At 48.0% G+C, this 19,134-nt stretch overlaps 3 protein-coding genes across 4 annotated transcripts in view; all 3 read left to right on the top strand.

Annotated features, from left to right (window-relative positions):
* The first annotated feature begins 3,890 nt into the window (after nucleotides 1-3,890).
* On the top strand, nucleotides 3,891-5,428 carry LOC108311265 (keratin-associated protein 10-4-like). The gene has a single exon (XM_037742032.1). It carries the CDS (start codon nucleotides 4,079-4,081, stop codon nucleotides 5,108-5,110), a length of 1,032 nt encoding a protein of 343 aa, XP_037597960.1. The 5' UTR covers nucleotides 3,891-4,078; the 3' UTR covers nucleotides 5,111-5,428.
* A 10,443-nt stretch (nucleotides 5,429-15,871) lies between these two features.
* LOC108311260 (keratin-associated protein 10-2-like) lies at nucleotides 15,872-17,268 on the top strand. 2 transcript variants are annotated; one of them, XM_037742031.1, is made up of 3 exons: nucleotides 15,872-16,305; nucleotides 16,450-16,817; nucleotides 16,881-17,268. In XM_037742031.1, the coding sequence occupies exons 1-3, from the start codon at nucleotides 15,913-15,915 to the stop codon at nucleotides 16,945-16,947; spliced, it is 828 nt and encodes a 275-aa protein (XP_037597959.1). In that variant the 5' UTR covers nucleotides 15,872-15,912; the 3' UTR covers nucleotides 16,948-17,268. The 2 variants fall into 2 exon arrangements, with proteins under 2 accessions (XP_037597959.1, XP_017394145.2); XM_017538656.2 differs by having other exon boundaries at nucleotides 15,872-17,268.
* Nucleotides 17,269-18,147: 879 nt separating this feature from the next.
* The window catches only part of LOC119472674 (thrombospondin-type laminin G domain and EAR repeat-containing protein-like), a 2,583-nt gene continuing 1,596 nt past the window's right edge, over nucleotides 18,148-19,134 (top strand). Inside the window, exon 1 of the mRNA XM_037741987.1 lies at nucleotides 18,148-18,153. Within this exon, the coding sequence (XP_037597915.1) occupies nucleotides 18,148-18,153 (6 nt within the window). The remainder of the gene's footprint in view (nucleotides 18,154-19,134) is intronic.

Here is a 19,134-nt window from a genome sequence, read left to right on the forward strand (position 1 = left end):
TTATTTCTCTCCCAATTATTTGAGAACATCCTGTGGTGAAAGTATTTGCATCCGTAGTTTGCTTTGTAGAATGGCTTTTAATCTTCGGTATGTTTAATCAATATGATATATTTAGGATTTTCCTTTTGTTGGATTCTGTCTTGACAAATACAGACGGTTGTGTCTCCACCAACACAATCAATACACAGACTCCTCTCATCATCCCATAAATTTCCCTCATGCCCCTTAGTAGTCATTTCACATCCCCACCCTAACTCCTAGCAGGCATTGATTTTGTTTGTTTTGTTTTTATTATTACCATTGCCATAATATCACATCTACAGAATCCCACAGTGTTTAGCATTTTGCCATATATGGTTTAAGTAGACCCTTCACTAAAGGGCAGATACAGATGGCAAATAAACACATGAAAACATGTTCCACATTTTGAGTCATCAGGACAATGCAAACTTAAACCCCAGTGAACTCTCTCTATACAGCTGTGCTGACTGAAGTAAAAATACATCTGCTGTGCAGGACCATCCGGAATGTGGGGCTTTGTGGGTATGTTTGAGTTCAAACCTCCCATCTCACTTTGGGTTTTGCTTATACAAGGAATCTACTCCTTTTTATCTCCTTGCTTTACTGTTTTTGGATTGTTTTGAGGTTTTTTTTTATTTTTTCATTTTCCCTTCACTATGTTGGTTCCTAGTGCTGCCACAGCTAATTACAGCAAGAGAGTAAAAACAACAGAAAATTATTCTCTCACAGTTCTGAGGGTCAGGCACCTGAAATGAAGCTTTCCACAGGGCCATGCTTTCTCTGAGCTCCAAGGGAGAGTCTGTCCTCACCCCTTCTAGCTTCTGGTGGCACCCAGCAAACCTTGATGTCCCTTGGCTAATAATCTTTGCCTCTATTGTCATATCATCTTTTGCTTTGTGTGTATGTCTGAACTTCCTTCTCCTTTCTCTGGTAAAGACACTAGACATTGGATTTAAGGTTCACTATGATCTTGTATGACTTAACTAATTATATCTGCAAAGACCTTATTTCATTCCATATAAGGTCACATTGTGAGGTTCTGGGGGGATATGACTTTTGGGGAGGCCTAATTCAACTGGGTACGTGCATCTACTTCCTAGTGAGTTGAATATTCTTTTGTTACTATAGTGGGGATTATAACATGAATCCATGACTTTTTAAAGTCTAATGTAAATTAGACCTTATATTATTTTCAGATGGTACAGTGTGGTTAAGCCACTTTAACTCCATGTATCTTCTTCCGAATTTTGAATTCTTGCCATGTATTTTATTTCTATAAATATTTTACAACTTACATTTTACACAGTCAACATTCATTTAGATTTCCCACATATTCTTCTTTTGTTGCACTTAATTTCCTTATCAACTTCTTGCTTTCATCTGTGATCATTTTTGTTCTGTCTAATGCTCCCTTTCATATTTTCTTTAGTGCAGATCCTGCTGGTGACACGTTCTCTCAGTGTCCAGAGGAGGTCATTATTCTGTTCTCATTTGGGGGAATCTTCTTCCCAGGTATACAATTCTAGCTTCATGCTTCTTTTCTTTCAGACAGTAAATATATCATTCCATTGTCCTCTGCCTTCCATCATTTCCACTGAGAAGTCATCTGTAAATGTTATCGTTGCTTCTTTGAAGGGAATATGCCTTTTTTTCCTCTGGCTGTTTTTAAATTTTCTCAGTCTTTGGATTTCAGCCCCAGTGTGCCCAGGTGTGGTTTTCTTTGTATTCCGTTGCTAAAAATTCTTGGTTTGGGGAAGGTTCCTTTTTTTCTTTTTCTTTCTTTCTTGTGCTTGTCTATTATGTCTTCAAATATTTTCCTAACCCTATTTTACTCTTCCCTTGTAGGATTTCAATCCTTTTTCCCACAACTTTTCACAAAATATAGGCATGTCTACTGCTCCACTTTTTTTATGTGTCTCTTTTCTTTCCTATCTCTACGCAGGCCTGACATTTCCTCCTCTCCCTTCCTTTACTAATCTTCTCTTTAGTTTTGTTTCTATGTTGTTAAGCTAAGCTACTTGGGTCTTAATTTCAGGTGTTGTGTTCTTTGTTTCCAGACTTTCTGATTCCATTTAATAAATCCAGTTTGACCCTAAAATTCTCCATTTGTCCTCTATTTTCTTAAGCAAGTTGATCAGCATTACTTTGAATTCCAGTTTCAGAATTCTAACATCCAGATCTCCTGCACATCTGTTGCTCTTGTTGGTTTTTTCCTCTTGGTCCTTTGGTCAATCGGTCTTGTCTTCTAGTACCCCTAGTAATTTTTGACTGAATGACAGACTTTATGAATATTTGTCAGATTATTTGAGCCTCTGTTGATGCTGCTGTCTCCAGAGGAGATCACTTTTGTTTCTGGGGGGCAGTTAGGCTACGGACAGACCATATGAGGTCAATACGAGCTATTTAAAGATGGGCTGCATTCTTCTTTCTGGTTGTTCCTTCCTCCCAGGGAGTAGCCCTTCACTTGTATTCAGCATTTCCAACTGAAAGCCTGCGGTTTTTTTTAACTGGAATCCCTCCACCTTGTCAGGTCCCGAACTCCGTGTTTTTTTCTTCTAATTTCATGAGACTACTAAAAGCTCTGCTCAGCTGATCTGCCTCTCGCCCTCTTGGCTGTGGCCTGTGAATTGGTGAATGCCTCAGTAAGAAAATCTGCAAAGAATATTGGACTCACTTCTGTGCAGTTTCTCTCTAATGAGGATTCACCCACTCAGGTCTCTGCCGTCTTGACACCTCCCGGCCCCTTTGAACGGAGATTTTGTTTGTAAACCAGATTTCTAATTTTTCTCAGCTAGATGGCCACTCTGATGTAAGCCAGTTCTCCCCACACAAAAGCAGAACTTGACAGAGCATTTTACACAGCATAAGAGAAAGGTGGCACAATGGAATGATTTTCAGGGCTCAAAATTACTCTTCACCAGTTTCTCCAAAAGAAGTGTATTATTTCAGCCCATCTTTATAAAGGATCTTCCTGTGCCAGGCAGTATTTTAGGCCTTTGAAGGCTGAGTGGTGAACAGGACACAGTCCCTGCTCACGTGAAGCTTACATTTGGAGAACGGGAGCTGAGGACAGCAAGGACCATGAGCAGGGACAGGGAACAGACACGGCAGAGACCCTGATGACGCCAGGCGCAGGGCTCACACCTGTCATCCCAGCTCTTTGGCCAAGGCGGGAGGATCACTTGAGACCCCATCTGCACAAAAAAAATTTAAGAAATATTGATAATGGGACTTGAATTATTTATTATTGAAGCACATCATAGAGCGATGATCTTTAAGAGCAGAACCAAATCCATGCCCAAAATGGACCAGTTCAAATATCCTCTTTCCTATCTGAAACCCAGTCCTAGCCCCAGCATTCCCACACGCAAGGCTGAGTGGGCCTCGGGGAAGGCTGTGGGGAGGGACATGGCCTCTCCTTCCCTGCTCCTCTTCTCCCTCTTTTGGGCTCTAACTCCTCCAGTGACAGGGACTGGGAAGGAATGTGGGGGGCCACCATGTGGGGCTCACTGGCCACTGCTGCCCCTTCTCTCCAGGTGCTCCAGTGCTGCCATCTTCTACCCGCTGCTCCTGCCTCTTCAGTGAGGGCCTGCTTTAGGGAGGAGATGCCCCCATCATCGTGAGTGGGACAGCTCTCGCTTGGGATGCCACACTTTGCATAAGGCTGAAGGGTGACCCCGGCCTCCACAGCCCCCTTCTTACAGCTGGGGCTGCACTAGTGGGTGCTTGAACCAGGCCCACATTCACTCTTGCTTCAGGGATCTACATGGGACAGGCCACAGCCCAGACCTGACGGGAGATTTATGAGCTGGGCCACATTACAGGCAAACACACATCCCTAATCATGACAGACGCTTCCTTTCAGCAACAAGGAAGGGGAGGCTGGGGGCCTGGGACAACAAGGCCAGGAGGGGTATAAAAGCCTGAGAGCCCCAAGCACCTCACACACTCACACAGTCACTCATCCACCCTCCCACCCACTCACTCACACACTCACACACTCACTCACTCACTCACTCACTCACATCTCCCCCACTCACCTCCTCCACACCCCAGCATGGCCGCATCCACCATGTCCGTCTGCTCCAGCGCTTGCTCCGACTCCTGGCAGGTGGACAACTGCCCAGAGAGCTGCTGCCAGCCCCCCTGCTGCACCCCCAGCTGCTGCGCCCCAGCCCCCTGCCTGACCCTGGTCTGCACCCCAGTGAGCTGTGTGTCCAGCCCCTGCTGCCAGGCGGCCTGTGAGCCCAGCCCCTGCCAATCAGGCAGCACCAGCTCCTGCACGCCCTCATGCTGCCAGCAGTCTAGCTGCCAGGCAGCTTGCTGCACCTCCTCCCCCTGCCAGCAGGCCTGCTGCGTGCCCGTCTGCTGCAAGCCTCTCTGCAGCAAGCCTGTCTGCTGTGTGCCCGTCTGCTCTAAGCCTGTCTGCTGTAAGCCTGTCTGCTGCAAGCCTGTGTGCTGTGTGCCCACCTGCTCTGAGGGCTCCTCTTCATGCTGCCAGCAGTCTGGCTGCCAGCCGGCTTGCTGCACCTCCTCCCCCTGTCAGCAAGCCTGCTGTGTGCCCGTCTGCTGTAAGCCTGTGAGCTGTGTGCCCACCTGCTCTGAGGATTCTTCTTCATGCTGCCAGCAGTCTAGCTGCCAGTCAGCTTGCTGTGCCTCTTCCTCTTGCCAGCAGTCTTGCTGTGTGCCCGTCTGCTGCAAGCCTGTCTGCTGTGTGCCTACCTGCTCTGAGTCTTCCTCTTCATGCTGCCAGCAGTCTAGCTGCCAGCCAGCTTGCTGCACCTCCTCTCCGTGCCAGCAGTCCTGCTGTGTGCCCGTCTGCTGCAAGCCCGTCTGCTGTGTGCCTGTCTGCTCTGGGGCTTCCTCTTCATGTTGCCAGCAGTCTAGCTGCCAGCCGGCTTGCTGTACCACCTCCTGCTGCAGACCCTCCTCCTCCGTGTCCCTCCTCTGCTGCCCCGTGTGCAGGCCTGCCTGCTGCGTGCCCGTCCCCTCCTGCTGTGCCCCCACTTCCTGCCAGCCCAGCTGCTGCCATCCGGCCTCCTGCGTGTCCCTCCTCTGCCGCCCCACATGCTCCTGCCCAGCCTGCTGAGGACTTGGCTCAGGCCAGGAGTCCAGCTGCTGATGGGCAGGTCCCCCAGGGCCAGCCATGCTCAGGTCCTGACCTGGGTTAGGTGGCTGTCCCCACCTAGGGATGGGTCCTCGTGTCTCCCCTGTGCTGAGGTGACCACCCTCCTTGCTCCCAGGAGCCCCATCCTCACTGCTCCCCAGCTGCTGCCTCCCAGCATGTGCCCACCTGCCTGCTGGGCCCCGTCCTCCCTCCCAGCTTCTCTGCCCCAGGTCATTTGGCCTCGACTTGAGCCTGTCAGCACCTCCTCCTGCTCCCAATAAACTCTCCTTGGTCACCTGATTCTCTTCTCCTGTGTGCTCCTGGGGGGACACATGGTTTGAGCTGACATCGGTCTCCTCCAGCCATGACTGTTTCCAGGAATGAGTGACTTAACCTAGAAGTCACAGGGGACAGTGGCCTAAGTCCTCCAGGGGGTCACCAGGTGGGACTCACAGCCACACGAGGAAGGCTCAGTCCCGGCTCAGCCCCTGTGCCTGGGTCTTCCTGAGCCTTGTCATTCGCTGCCCTGCACTGGGCTGTGGGGCTCTCCAGACCCCAGGACCGTTGCACCCACTGTCCCACCTGGGTGAGCCTACCCTGTAGAGTCAGCTGCTGGGTAGCCAGCCTGGGGTCCCCGCACCGCAGCCTCCGGGCCTGGTCACCCTCCCTGTGTGCCACCCCCTAAGGTTCTGCCCATTTACCAGAAACGAGAGGGGAAAGTGAGGGGCGGCTGCACCTGCATGGGAGACAGGGGCCTCGGTGGGGCTCACTGGGGACATGGAGGGGGCAGAGGGACACATAGGATTCTCCCAGGGACTCAACAGGGACAGGAGCATCATGGGGGTGGGGAGGGACATGCAGGATTCCACTGCCCAGGTTCTCCTCTGGGGGCACCAGCTTCCATGGGGGTATAGGGATGAGGAGCCAGGGCTCCTGCAGATGACCTGGGCACAGTCAGTGATGCCCCCATCTCTCTAAGGCTCGGTCCATGCGGGGATCATGAGCTGCCTGTGATGTCCTGTGGGAAAGGCCATCAGCGGGGACAGTGGTGACATCAGGCCACGCATACGGCTCTGCCACCAGTGGTGGGCGCAGAGCAGCGAGTCCTCCGGCTGTGAGACAAGCTCCTCCAGGCTGGCTGCAGAGGCCAAAACCCTGACGTGAATGCCCGCCCCGGGATGCTCAGATGCCCACAGCCTGATGGACGTGGTGCTGCCATGGCTGTGGTCAGAACAGGTGCAGAAACACCACAGAACACGGCCTGGAGCCTGGGGAAGTCCCCGCGTGGTGCTGCCCGGTGCCCTCAGTGGCTCGGCTCTCAGCTCCCTGCCCTCCGCGCTGACGGCTGCTGGGAACCTCTACCGCCTAAGTGCACGGCCATCCACACTGCTTGCTGGGCACATTCCTAGCCCATTTCCTATCATGCTATTTGTGTTTTTCCTGCGGATTTAGGGCTGGGGATCCTCTGTCCATCACATGCACTCCAGGTATTTCTAACCCATCACTGCTTCTGTGCCGCACACTCCCTGAGCCTGGAAACCAGTCTCAATGTGCTGATATCGGTTCATTGTTGTTGCTTAGATTTAACTTTTGCCCCATTTGCTGATATGACTTGTGTGCAGTATGACGCATTAATCTTTCTCTTCCACCAATAGCCACCTGTCCTTTTTCAAAGTTAGTTTATTCTCTCCATCTCCCATCTGAAACATCTCTTTGCCTGATAAAGTGTTGGTATAGTCTACTTCTGAAATCTATATTTTGTTCCATTAATCTCTTGATCCATCCGTGCACCCACTCCAGACGTTTAATCCATGTTATTCAGCTTTGTAACACATCCTAACAGCTCATAAGGAAGGCGTCACTTTCTCTTTTTTTAAAAACACTGGTTCTAGCTTGTATATAGACTCTCCTCAATTAATTTTAGAAAGCTTTTCAAGTATTTTTAAAACTGCTATAATTTTGATTGGGATTGCATTGGGCTTTTAAATATTCAGGAGGAAATTATAATTTTTAATATTGCCTTCCAGTTACATAGTGAAATTGGTCCATTTAGAATTTTATCATTTTCTTCTACAGGTCTAAAATATTCCTATTTGGATTAACTCCTAGGAATTTCACAGGCATGTTTTACTAGTGTAAGTGGCGAACAGTTTTCTATTACGTCGTCTTAGTATATAAATCTTAAATATAATACATGTCTGTATAAATTATTCACATATATGTTGTCTTCCTAGCAAACCATATGTTTAGCTCCTGTTCTTTGCAAGTCCTTTTAGTAGTTCTTATGGTTTGTCATTGATTTTCTTGGCGTTTTGTCTGTAGATGAGCTCATCATTTGAAAATAAGGAGAATTTAACTTCTTATTTCCAGTCTCTACAACTCCCACTTCTATTGTCTCTCCTGTCGCAACATGACTTTGAAGACCCAGAATGATGCTGAATAAAATTAAAAGAATCCTTGATGGTTTCTGACTTTTGTGAGAATTGGTCAAAGGTTCACCACTGCACATGTGGTTTGCTGTGGGCTTTGGGTAGAAACCTTTTATTTTTAAACCAAATCTTTCTATTTCTTTTTTGCTGTGAATTTTCATTTACTACAATCAATAAGGAATGTTTTGAGGGGGACAGGTGGATTTTAGAGATGTGTGCACGGTGCCTGAGGCGGAGTTTCTAAATCTCCCTAAATCCCAAATAGAAACAGCCAGAATTCCCAGATAGAGAAAGAAAAACCCATGGGTTCCATTTAGGGCAGAACTTAATGACAAGATATCACCCAGGGGCCCAAAATGCAAGTGGGTAGGAGCCAGGCCCAGAAGCCAGAGTTGCTGAGGTCTGAGCGGGAGGATGCCCAGCGAGCACTGGGAGGAGTGGCAGCCTGAGGATGGGGAGCCCAGGACCGCCTGGACAGCGACCAGCGTGAGAACAGCTGCTGCAGCTGGGCAGGGCCCTCCTCTCCATCAGCCACGCAGCACAGGCGGCTGCAGGAAGAACCTGACAGGGCCGGACTCTGGCCACTGTGAGCTCCTGAGCCTGAGCCACCAGGGCTTCCTTCCGTGGAAGAGTCCCTCTTCCTCTCTCCCAACCTGAGGGTAAGGAGCTTGGAATGGAAACAAAGTTGGGCAGAACAGAAAATCCACTTCCAGTGGAAAAAGACCCAATAGCCCATAGATAGTTTTCTTTGGATGAACACGGAATTTGGCCCGGCTGATCTTAAAGCTCAAAACTTTGCTTTACCTGTAATCCCAGCACTTTGGGATGCTGAAGTGAGCCGATCACCTGAGGTCAAGAGTTTGAGACCAGCCTGGCTAACATGATGAAAACCCGTCTTTACTAAAAATACAATATTAACTGGGTGCAGTGGTGTGCACCTGTAATCCCAGCTGCTCGGGACGCCGAGGCAGGAGAATCGCTTGAACCTGGGAGGCAGATGTTGCAGTGAGCAGGGATTGTGCCACTGTACTCCAGCATGAGCAACAGCGTGACATTCTGTCTCAAAAACAAACAAACAAACAAACAAAAAACTTTCCTTTATCTGGGAAAGAAAGCAATGACGATGAATGAAGGGCCCCATACTTCACTGTCAGGATGTGGTGATCTGGTGAGATTCACCTCATTGATACTTTTTTGAGAGGCCTTTGTTTTACACATTGTTATATTTCTTTCCTGCTATGTAAACCCTTGGTTTGAGTCAGGGAGATGGATTTGAGACTCAGCTCCCATCTCCTCTGCTGCAGCACCTGACTAAAGCCTCCTTCTCAGCAACACACCTCGTCTCAGTGGTTGGCTCTCTGTACGTGAGCAGTGGGACCCAGACTGAACCCCGGGTGTTTCAGCAACACGCCAGGTTGGAGTAACAGGGACTGGATGCACTTTCCCACCGGGGACAACTGGAAAAATTATCAAAATCATGCAACAGTGGTCTTGGGATATTGGACTTGAGGCATCACAGCCAGGCCACCCCTGAGAGCAGGAGGCAAATGCAGAAGCCTCACGACCATCCCTCCCACCACCCTGCTTAGAGAGTTTCCAGGAGACAGTGCAGACGGGGGAACCTGAGTTTCAGAGATGGATCTGGGAGGCGAGGAAGACCAAGGCAGCTCATGCTCCTAGGACAGAGTGCCACAGAGGAAAGGGCTGCACCAATAGAGCTCCCAGCAACCACAGAGGTCTCCTCAAGTCTTCAGCTGAGTTATGGCCAGCAAACGTGTGTGAGACTGAGACTGGAGAGAACCAGTAAAATTTGGTGGCATAATCCTCAGAGACCAAACAGAACCAGAAATAGCGCCTATTCCCACCTGCCAGAGTGGAAAAGCCTCCTAATCGTCAAGGCAGTGGGTAGATGACTCACAAGTGGGAGCATAACTAGCCCTAGATAACCACTGGTCCAGTCCAGCCTAACCTGGCTTATAGACAAGCTGCAGGAGAATGAGCTTTCCAGTAACCTAACTGCACCCTAGAACAGGGCTCAAGAGCATTCGTAGAAATGCAAAATATCCAGCGCCCAAGAAAACGAAATTCACAATGCTGGGCATCCATTCAAAACCTACCAGGCACTCAAAGAGGAGGAAAATGTGATGCATATTAAGGATCAGATCAGTTGAAACCAGCTCAGAAATGTCACAGATCATAGCGTTAGTAAGCAAGGACATTAAGGAGTCATAACTATATTCCATACGTTCAAGAAGCCAGAGGAAAAGTAAGCATATGAAATAAAGATGAGGAGGATCTTTTTAAAGAAGACACAAACAGAACATCTAGAGAGGAAAACGACCATACCTGAGGTGAAAATTACACTGGATGAGATTAACAGCAGAATAAACACTGCAGAAGAAAAATCAAGTGCATTTGAAGACACAGCAATAGAAATGATCTAAAATGAAACACGGACAAAAAGCAAAGCATTAGCGGTTTTAGGAAACATCCAGTAACCTCATATACATGTAGTCGGGGTCCCCAAAGAAGAAGAGAGAGAAAGAGGCATGGAAAAGACACTGTCAGATTAGATAAAAAGCCAAACCTCAACTATGCTTCTTGCAAGAAGTACACTTTACATAAAATAACATAAAGAGGTTAAAGTTTTTAAATGAAAAAAGGACTAAATTAATCCCAAAGCGGGCATAAGGTATGAAATTGATTAAGTGAAAAGTAATAAAACAATGTGACAATCAAGAAAACCAGGGCTTGCTCTTTGAAAAGACAAACTTGATAAACATCTAGTTAAACTGGCTGGGAAAAGGTAATGAAGACACAGATCATCAATATCAGGAATGGAAGAGGCGGCATTACCTTACACCCCACAAGCATCTGAAGAATAAAAAGAGGCTGGAGCAGTGGATCACACGTGTGATCCACTTTTGGATTGAGAGGCCGAATTGGGAGATTGCTTGGGGCCAAGAGTTCAAGAAAAGACTGGGCAATATAGTGAGACTTCATCCATATAAAAAATTTAAAATTACCTGGGCAGGTGGTGTGTGCATATAGTCCCAGCTACTTGGGAGGCTGAGGCAGGAGGATCACTTGAGCCCAGGAGTTCAAGGCTGCAGTGGACCGTGATTGCGCCACTGCACCTCAGCCTGGGCAATGTAGTGAGACCTTGTCTCAAAAATAAAAATAAATAAATAAAAAGAAAATACAACAATTCTATGCACATAAATTGGGTAATTAATATGAAGTGGGCCCATTCCTTGAAGGCACAAACTACTAAAAAACAGATAACCCTAATTGTCCTGTATTAATTTTTTAATAAACTTTATGTTTTAGAGCAGGTTTAGGTTCACAGCAAAACTAAGTGAAGATTCCAGCATTCCCACATATCCCCTGCCCCACACATGCACAACCTCCCTCATTAACAGCGTCCCCCACCAGCATGGCACATCTACTACAAGTGATGAGCCTACACTGACCCATCATCATCACCCAGAATCCACAACGTACATGAGGCCTCACTCTTGGTGTGACCCACATTATGTGGGTTTGGGCAAAGGGGTAATGACACGATTTGTCGTTAAAGCATCACACAGAGTTTCACTGCCCTAAAGATCCTCTGTGCTCTGCCCAGTCGTCCCTCCCTCTCCTCTGCCCTTGGCAACCACTGATCTTTTTACTGTCTCCATCGTTTTGCCTTTTCCAGAAAGTCATGTGTTTGGAATCACACTGTGTGTAGCCTGTTCAGATTAGTTTCTATCACTTAATAATATGCATTTAAGGTTTTTCCATACCTTTTCATGACTTAATAGCTCATTTCTTTTTAGCATTGAATAATAACCCACTGTCTGGATGCACCACAGTTTATCCATCCATCTGCCTACTGAAGGGTATTTTAGCTGCATCCAAGTTCTGTCAACTCTTCATAAAGCTGCTATAAATACCTTTGCACAGGTTTTTGTGTAGACCTAAGTTTTTTAACTCATTTGGGTAAATACCAAGGAGCATAATTGCTGGATCCTAAGAGTGTTTTTTGTTCTGTAAGAAACCACGAAACTGTCCCCCAAAGTGGCTGTACCCTCTTGCATTCCCAGCAGCACTGAACGGGAGTTCCCATCTCTCCACGTCCTCATCAGCATTTGGTGCTGTTGCTGTTTGGGATTTTGGCCATTCTTACAGGTGTGTAGTGGTACCTCATTATTTTAACTTTCAACTTTCTAATGATGTGGGATGGTCAGTATATTTTCACGTGCTTCTCTGCCATCTGTAAACCTTCCTTGTTGAGGCATCTGCTCAGGTCTTTTGCCCATGTTTGTAACTGGGTTATGCATTTTCTTATTGTTGGGCTTTAAGAGTTCTTTTTATATTTTGGACAACCACTTTTATCAGATATGTCTTTCGCAAATATTTTTTCCCAGTCTGTGGCTTGTCTTCTCATTATTTTGCTGTTCTATGTCAATTTTAAAGAAAGCTTCAGGCCCAGACTGTCCACTAGTGAATGTAAGTATCAAAACACTTAAAGAAGAAAAAAATGACAATTCTATATAATCTCTTCATAAAATAGAAGACAGAACCCTTCACTACTCATCTCAAGAGGTCAGCATTACTCTGATACCCAAAACAGATAAAGGTATCACATAAAAGGAAACTACAAACCAATATCCCTGAAGAATGTAGACACAAAAATCCTCAACAAAATATTAACAAGTCAAGTAAAACATGAAAAGACTAATACGTTACAACCAGGTGGTATTCACCCCAGAAATGCAAGAGTAGCCCAACAATTAAAAAAAAAAAGACACAAAACACACTGAATGTAATTCACCATATTAACAGACCAAAGAAGAAAAGCAATATAATAACTTCAATAGCTATAGGAGGAAATTTTACAAAATTCAACATCAATTCATGATTTCTTTAAAAAGCTCTCAATGATGATATTTATTTGAAAGGTATTTATTTCTCTATAAAGAAAATATATTTATTTGAAAGGTATTTCTTTCTCTATAAAGAAAAGATATTTATTTGGCTCATGGTTCTGTAGGCTGTACAAGCATGGTGCCAGCATCTGCTCAGCTTCTGGTGGAGCCTCAGGAAGCTTACAATCATGGTGGAAGGCAAAGGGAAGCAGTGTGTCACTTGAGAGAGAGAGCAAGAGAGGGCAAGAGAATGACATAAAGTTGGAACTTATAATTAAAAGGGAAGCAGGTCATAAAAGATTGGAAAATCCATGGACTGGCCATGTGGTAAAGAAGGAAAAAGCATTTTCAGGAGAGAAATACAAACAGGCTATGGAGCATTGCTAAGTGATTTGCATGCTGAAACGGAGCCAGGTGCTAACATCCAAGGCAATGGGAAAAAGGCCTTGAAGGCATTTCAGAAATCTCTGAAGCAACTCCCCCCATCAGAAGCCCAGGAGCCTAGGAGAAAAGAATGGTTTCAGGGGCCAGGCCTAGAGTGCTGCTGGTCTGTCACCCAGGGAGGCTGCTCCCACATGCCCTGTGTCACCCAGGGAAAGAGTGTTTGAAAGAATTACATGGGGGCAAAAAAAGTGAACCTCAACTGGTATCTCATACTTAATGTAAAAATTAAAATTGATCATAGACCTAAATGTAAAATGTAAAAGATTTTAACTTAAAAGAAAAAAACACAGGGGAAAAATCTCTGTGAGCTAGTATCAGGCAGATTCAATACCAAAAGCATGACCTAGAAAAGATAAAGGCTGATAAATTGGACTTTTTCAATATTTAAACTTTTATCTTCAAAAGATGCTTAAGAAAATACAAAAGCTAGGCACTGACTAATGGAACATATTTGCAAATCACACATCTGACCAAAGTATTTATATCCAGAATATATAAAGCATCCCCAAAATTTAACATCAAGAAAACCTAATTTAAAAAGGGGGCCTATGGGCATGGTGGAATCCCAGCACTTTGGGAGGCCAAGGTGGGTGGATCACCTGAGGTCAGGAGTTCAAGACCACCACTCTGGCTGATATGATGAACCCTCATCTCTACTAAAAATATAAAAACTAGCTGGGCATGGAGGCGGGCACCTGTAATCCCAGCTACATGAGAGGCTGAGGCAGGAGAATCACTTGAACTGGGAGGCGGAGGATGCAGGGAGCCCAGATTGTGTGACTGCACTCCAGCCTGGGTGAGACAGTGGGACTTTCTTTTCCCCAAAAAGAAAACAATAATAATAAAAATGAAAAAATAAAAAGGGGCCTGAAAATGTAATGTTTCTACATTTTGCCAAAAAAGATGCACAGATGGCAAATAAGCACATGAAGGGATGCTCGGGATGACGACTCGCTAGGGAAACACGGATGAACGCCACAGACACCCCTACACCTGTTGGAATGGCTGCAATTACAAAGACCGACCATAGCAAGTGCTGGCAAAAAGGAGGAGCAGAAACACCCACCCATTGGTAGTGGAAATGTAAACGACCACATCCACTCCAGCACACACTGTGGCAAAAAGGCACATTGAATATGTCCAGCACATCACTAATCACCAATCACAACAGTTCCCACTGCACACTGATTACAATGGCTACTTTTTTGTTTTTGTTTTTTAACTTGCAACATCAAGTACTGGCAAGGATGGATGGGAATGAGAACTCTCACACATTGCTGGCAGAAATGTAAAACAGCACAGCCACCTTGGAAAACAGTCTGGCAGTTTCTGATAAACAGACACTGACCATATGATCCAGAAATTCCACGCCTGGGTATTTACCCTAGAGAAACATAACTCATTACCATGCCCAAAACTGTACATGTTTGTAGAGGCTTTGTTCATAATCACCAAAACAGGAGACAAAACATCCTTCAGTCATTGAATGAATAAACAAACTGTGGTACACCCATACAATAGAATACTACTGAGCAATGAAAAGCAATACACTACCGATACACAGCACAATTTGGAGGAATCCCAAGCGCATTTTGCTAAGTGAAACAAGTGAGACCTGCCAGGCGGCATACTGCATGATTTTATTCAGTATTCGACACACTGAATGTCCAAGGTACATGACATTCTAGAAGAGACATGAGTGAGGGAGGGGCTGGCCACAGTGAGTCAACACGAGGGGATTTTTGAGGATGCTAGAATCCCTCTCTCCGGTACTGTGGTGGTAGATACAGGATTCCAGGCACTTGTCAAAACCCATGGAACTGTAGACCACTAAGGGTAAATTAAATGAAGAAGGAGAAAGGGGGGGAGGGGGAGGGGGACGAGGATTACTCATCGTTACTTGGTTCTCTAAGGTTAAGGGAAGCAGGAGTACTTCCTCTCCCTGAAGAAGTTAACAACCTAATCGTGGCTGATTTTTTTGGGGGGCGCTTCTTTCTCGTTCTTTTTTGTATTTTGCTTTCTTTGAAGTTGCTTTTTGTTTTGGGACACCATGTGCTCTGAAGACATAGTCATAGTTGCATTGTGTGAAACTTTAATTTCCCCTACCCCAGATGATTTAGTAGTGTTCTATATTCTCAGGAATTAAGACTTGGCTCCGGTCTCTTTGGACATGCAAATGTCCCAAGCTGCAGTAGGACACGCGTCTCTCTGGAGGCTTTGAGGGTTTTTCTTTATGTTTGGTGTTGGAAATGTCACCAGCTTGTCCAGACATGCACCATTCTCCATTCAATTTGTCCCATATTTGATAAAATTTCAAATCTGAAGACCGTAGTTTTCATTCCGTCCTGGAAAGTTTTCTCCTGCTTCTCGCCTTTGTGCTCTCTTTCTGGAAAATCTTATTTGATGAACATTAGATATTCTGGAAAAATCACGTTTCTCTTACGATTGCTTCCGCATATTCCGCCTCTGTCATTCCGTGCTGTGTGTGAGATTTTCTGTCTCTTCTGTTAACTCCTTCTCGCCTGCCCTTCGGCACTTCTCTGTGTGCAGTGCTTCTTCAGCTGACCAGCAGCACTCATCAGAGGGACCCCAGCTCTGCCCTAATGCTCGGTGCCCTGTTGCCCAGCCACAGAGACTGGGAATTCCGGTCCCCTCACCTGCAACATGACAGAGAGTGCAGAACTTGAAAGACAGGTTGCGTGCTGAGGATAGGTCGTCCCTGAAATGTCTGCTTAGAGGACCAGCACGGAACAGGTAGACACAGGCCGCAATCCCAACCGTGTATTTTACAGGCTTGGCAAATACTGTTGTGTAAATAAACTAGAACTAATGAGGACTTCCAGGGCCCAGCTCAAAACTCCAACAAGGAAAGGGAAGACTCGTGGAGCCTTCAGCTAAAACAATACACGCCATGGCCAGATATAAAAGCCCAGCTGCCCACGACACCTCAGACACTCACACACACACTCACTCATTCACACACTCCCCCAGCTCCACCATGTCCGCCTGCTCCAGCGACCTGAGCTACGGCAGCCGTATCTGCCTTCCCGGCTCCTGTGACTCTTGCACTGATTCCTCCTGGCAGGTGGACGACTGCCCAGAGAGCTGCTGCGAGCCCCCCTGCTGCGCCCCCAGCTGCTGCGCCCCAGCCCCCTGCCTGACCCTGGTCTGCACCCCAGTGAGCTGTGTGTCCAGCCCCTGCTGCCAGGCGGCCTGTGAGCCCAGCCCCTGCCAATCAGGCTGCACCAGCTCCTGCACGCCCTCGTGCTGCCAGCAGTCTAGCTGCCAGCCAGCTTGCTGCACCTCCTCCCCCTGCCAGCAGGCCTGCTGTGTGCCTGTCTGCTGCAAGTCTGTCTGCTGTGTGCCCACCTGCTACAAGCCTGTGTGCTGCGTGCCCACCTGCTCTGAGGGCTCCTCTTCATGCTGCCAGCAGTCTGGCTGCCAGCCAGCTTGCTGCACCTCCTCCCCCTGCCAGCAGGCCTGCTGTGTGCCCATCTGCTGCAAGTCTGTGTGCTCTGTGCCCATCTGCTCTGAGGATTCCTCTTCATGCTGCCAGCAGTCTAGCTGCCAGCCAGCTTGCCGTGCCTCTTCCTCTTGCCAGCAGTCTTGCTGTGTGCCCATCTGCTGCAAGCCCGTGTGCTGTGTGCCCACCTGCTCAGAGTCCTCCTCTTCATGCTACCAGCAGTCTAGCTGCCAGCTGACTTGCTGCACTTCCTCCCCCTGTCAGCAGGCCTGCTGTGTGCCCGTCTGTTGCAAGCCCGTCTGCTGCAAGCCCATCTGCTGTGTGCCTGTCTGCTCTGGGGCTTCCTCTCTGTGCTGCCAGCAGTCTAGCTGCCAGCCGGCTTGCTGTACCTCCTCCTGCTGCAAACCCTCCTCCTCTGTGTCCCTCCTCTGCCGCCCCGTGTGCAGGACTGCCTGCTGCGTGCCTGTCCCCTCCTGCTGTGCGCCCACCTCCTGCCAGTCCAGCTGCTGCCGTCCGGCCTCCTGCGTGTCCCTCCTCTGCTGCCCCGCATGCTCCCGCCCAGCCTGTTGAGGCCTCTGCTCAGGCCAGGAGTCCAGCTGCTGCCAGGCACTTCCCCCAGGGCCAGCCATGCTCAGGTCTTGATCTGGCTTAGGTGGCTACCCCCACCTGGGGACAGGGTCCCCATGTCTCCACTGTGCTGAGGTGACCACCCTCCTTGCTCCCAGGAGCCCCCATCCTTGCTGCTCCCCAGCTGCTGCCTCCCAGCATGTGCCCACCTGCCTGCTGGGCCCCCGTCCTCCCTCCCAGCTTCTCTGCCCCAGGTCATTTGGCCTCAACTTGAGCCTGTCAGCACCTCCTCCTGCTCCCAATAAACTCTCCTTGGCCACCTGATTCTCTTCTCCTGTGTGTTCCTGGTGGGGGGACACATGGTTTGAGCTGACATCGGTCTCCTCCAGCCATGACTGTTTCTAGGAGTGACGGCAGTGACCTAACTCCTCTGGCTGGGTCACCAAGTGAAACTCCGGCCACACCCAGGAAGGCTCAGTCCCTGCTCAGCCCTTCATGCCCTGGGTGTGAACAGGGCTGGGTGGAGACTCCCTGCCACAATTCTCCTGGCTGTGGGGTCAGCTCTCCCTTCCCAGCCAGCTCCCTGCCCCACGCCAGGGCTCCCTAGTGTTCCGGCCATCACTGGAAGGATTTTGCCTTTCCTTTGTCACTTACTGGCATCCACGTATCACACCCTCTTTCTGAAAGCCTCCAGGTGCTTTCAGAACGCTGAAAGCGTTCCCTCTCACGGGGAGGGAGGTGAGTTCAGGTGGCCGCCTCCCACCATGGACATCAAACAGGCTGGGCCACCCTCTCCACTCCCCAAACAGCCAGGGTCACAGGACCCAAACCAGGATAAGTGGTTTTTGCTGAATTGAATGTTAAATATGCAGACCGTAGAGGGTGTTTCACTTCTTTAGAAAAGTGGCTTTCTAGAATATGGCTTCCAGTTTTACACGAGCAAAGACTTGCTAAAACATATATGCAGTCATGCGTCGCTTAATGACTGGGTTACGTTTTTGAGGAATGCATGTGTTAGGAGATATTGTCATTGTGTGAACATCACAGACTGTGTTTACACACACCTAGATGCTGCAGCCCACTGTACACCTGTGTGGTGCAGGCACTACACACCTAGGCTCTATGGCTCCTAGGCTTACAGCCTGACTGCACGTCGCTCTGTAAATGCTGGCCATTGTTGACTGGAACACGGTGTGGCCGCTCATGGCTGTATACGCTCTGTTTTCATACCTGCTTTACCTTCCAAGCTTTATCACGTTCAATTCTATAACTGCCTAGGCTAGGAATTAATGGAATCTAAATGGCAGCTAAGTATAACCCAGTACTTTGTTTCACATAAGTCAAGTAGGAGAGGAACCCACAAAGCGCTGAGGTCTCGCTGGACACTGCGTGTGTATACTTTTTTAAAATTGTGGTAAAATACACATAACATAAAATTTGCCACCTACGCTATTTTCAGGTGTTCAGTCCAGTGGCATTCAGGACATTCATGCTGTGCAAACGTCACCACCGTCCATTTCCAGAGCTTCTTTGTTCCCCCCTAAACTGACACTCTGCACCCATTAAACACTCACTCTCCATCACCCCCTAGCCCCAGCACCCACCACTCTACCTTTTGTCTCTATGAATCTGACCAGTCTAGGGACCTCATATCAGCAGAACAGCCCCAAGGTTCATCCATGTTGTAGCATGTGTCAGCATTTCCTTCCCTTTTCATGGCTGACTAATATTCCACTGTGTGGATGGACCACACTGTGTTTACCCATCCATCCGTTCATGGACACTTGAGTTGCTTCTACCTTTCGGCAATTGTGAGTCAGCTACTATGAACATGGGTGTACAAATATCTCTTTCAATTCTCTTGAGAATGGACACAAGTGGAACTGCTGAATCATTTGGTAATTCTAAGTTTTTGAGGAACTGCCACCCCATATTCCACAGTGGCTGTACAATGTTAGATTCCCACCAAAAGTGTGCAAGAGTTCCAGTGTCTCCACATTGTTGCCAGCATAGCACATTCTGCTCTTTGCGCATTAGCCATCCTAGTGCGTGGGGGCACCTTTGGTTATACCAGGGGCCCATGCTCCTGGCTGAGCCAGTCCCCGCTGCCTGGCACCAGCCTCGCCCCTGGCCCAGCAGTCCCACCCCGCTCACACAAGCCCCACCCCCTCATATCAGCTCCCCCCCCCC

This window comes from Cebus imitator, unplaced genomic scaffold, assembly GCF_001604975.1.
Source record: "Cebus imitator isolate Cc_AM_T3 unplaced genomic scaffold, Cebus_imitator-1.0 Scaffold112, whole genome shotgun sequence".
NCBI classification, from domain to species: domain Eukaryota; kingdom Metazoa; phylum Chordata; class Mammalia; order Primates; family Cebidae; genus Cebus; species Cebus imitator.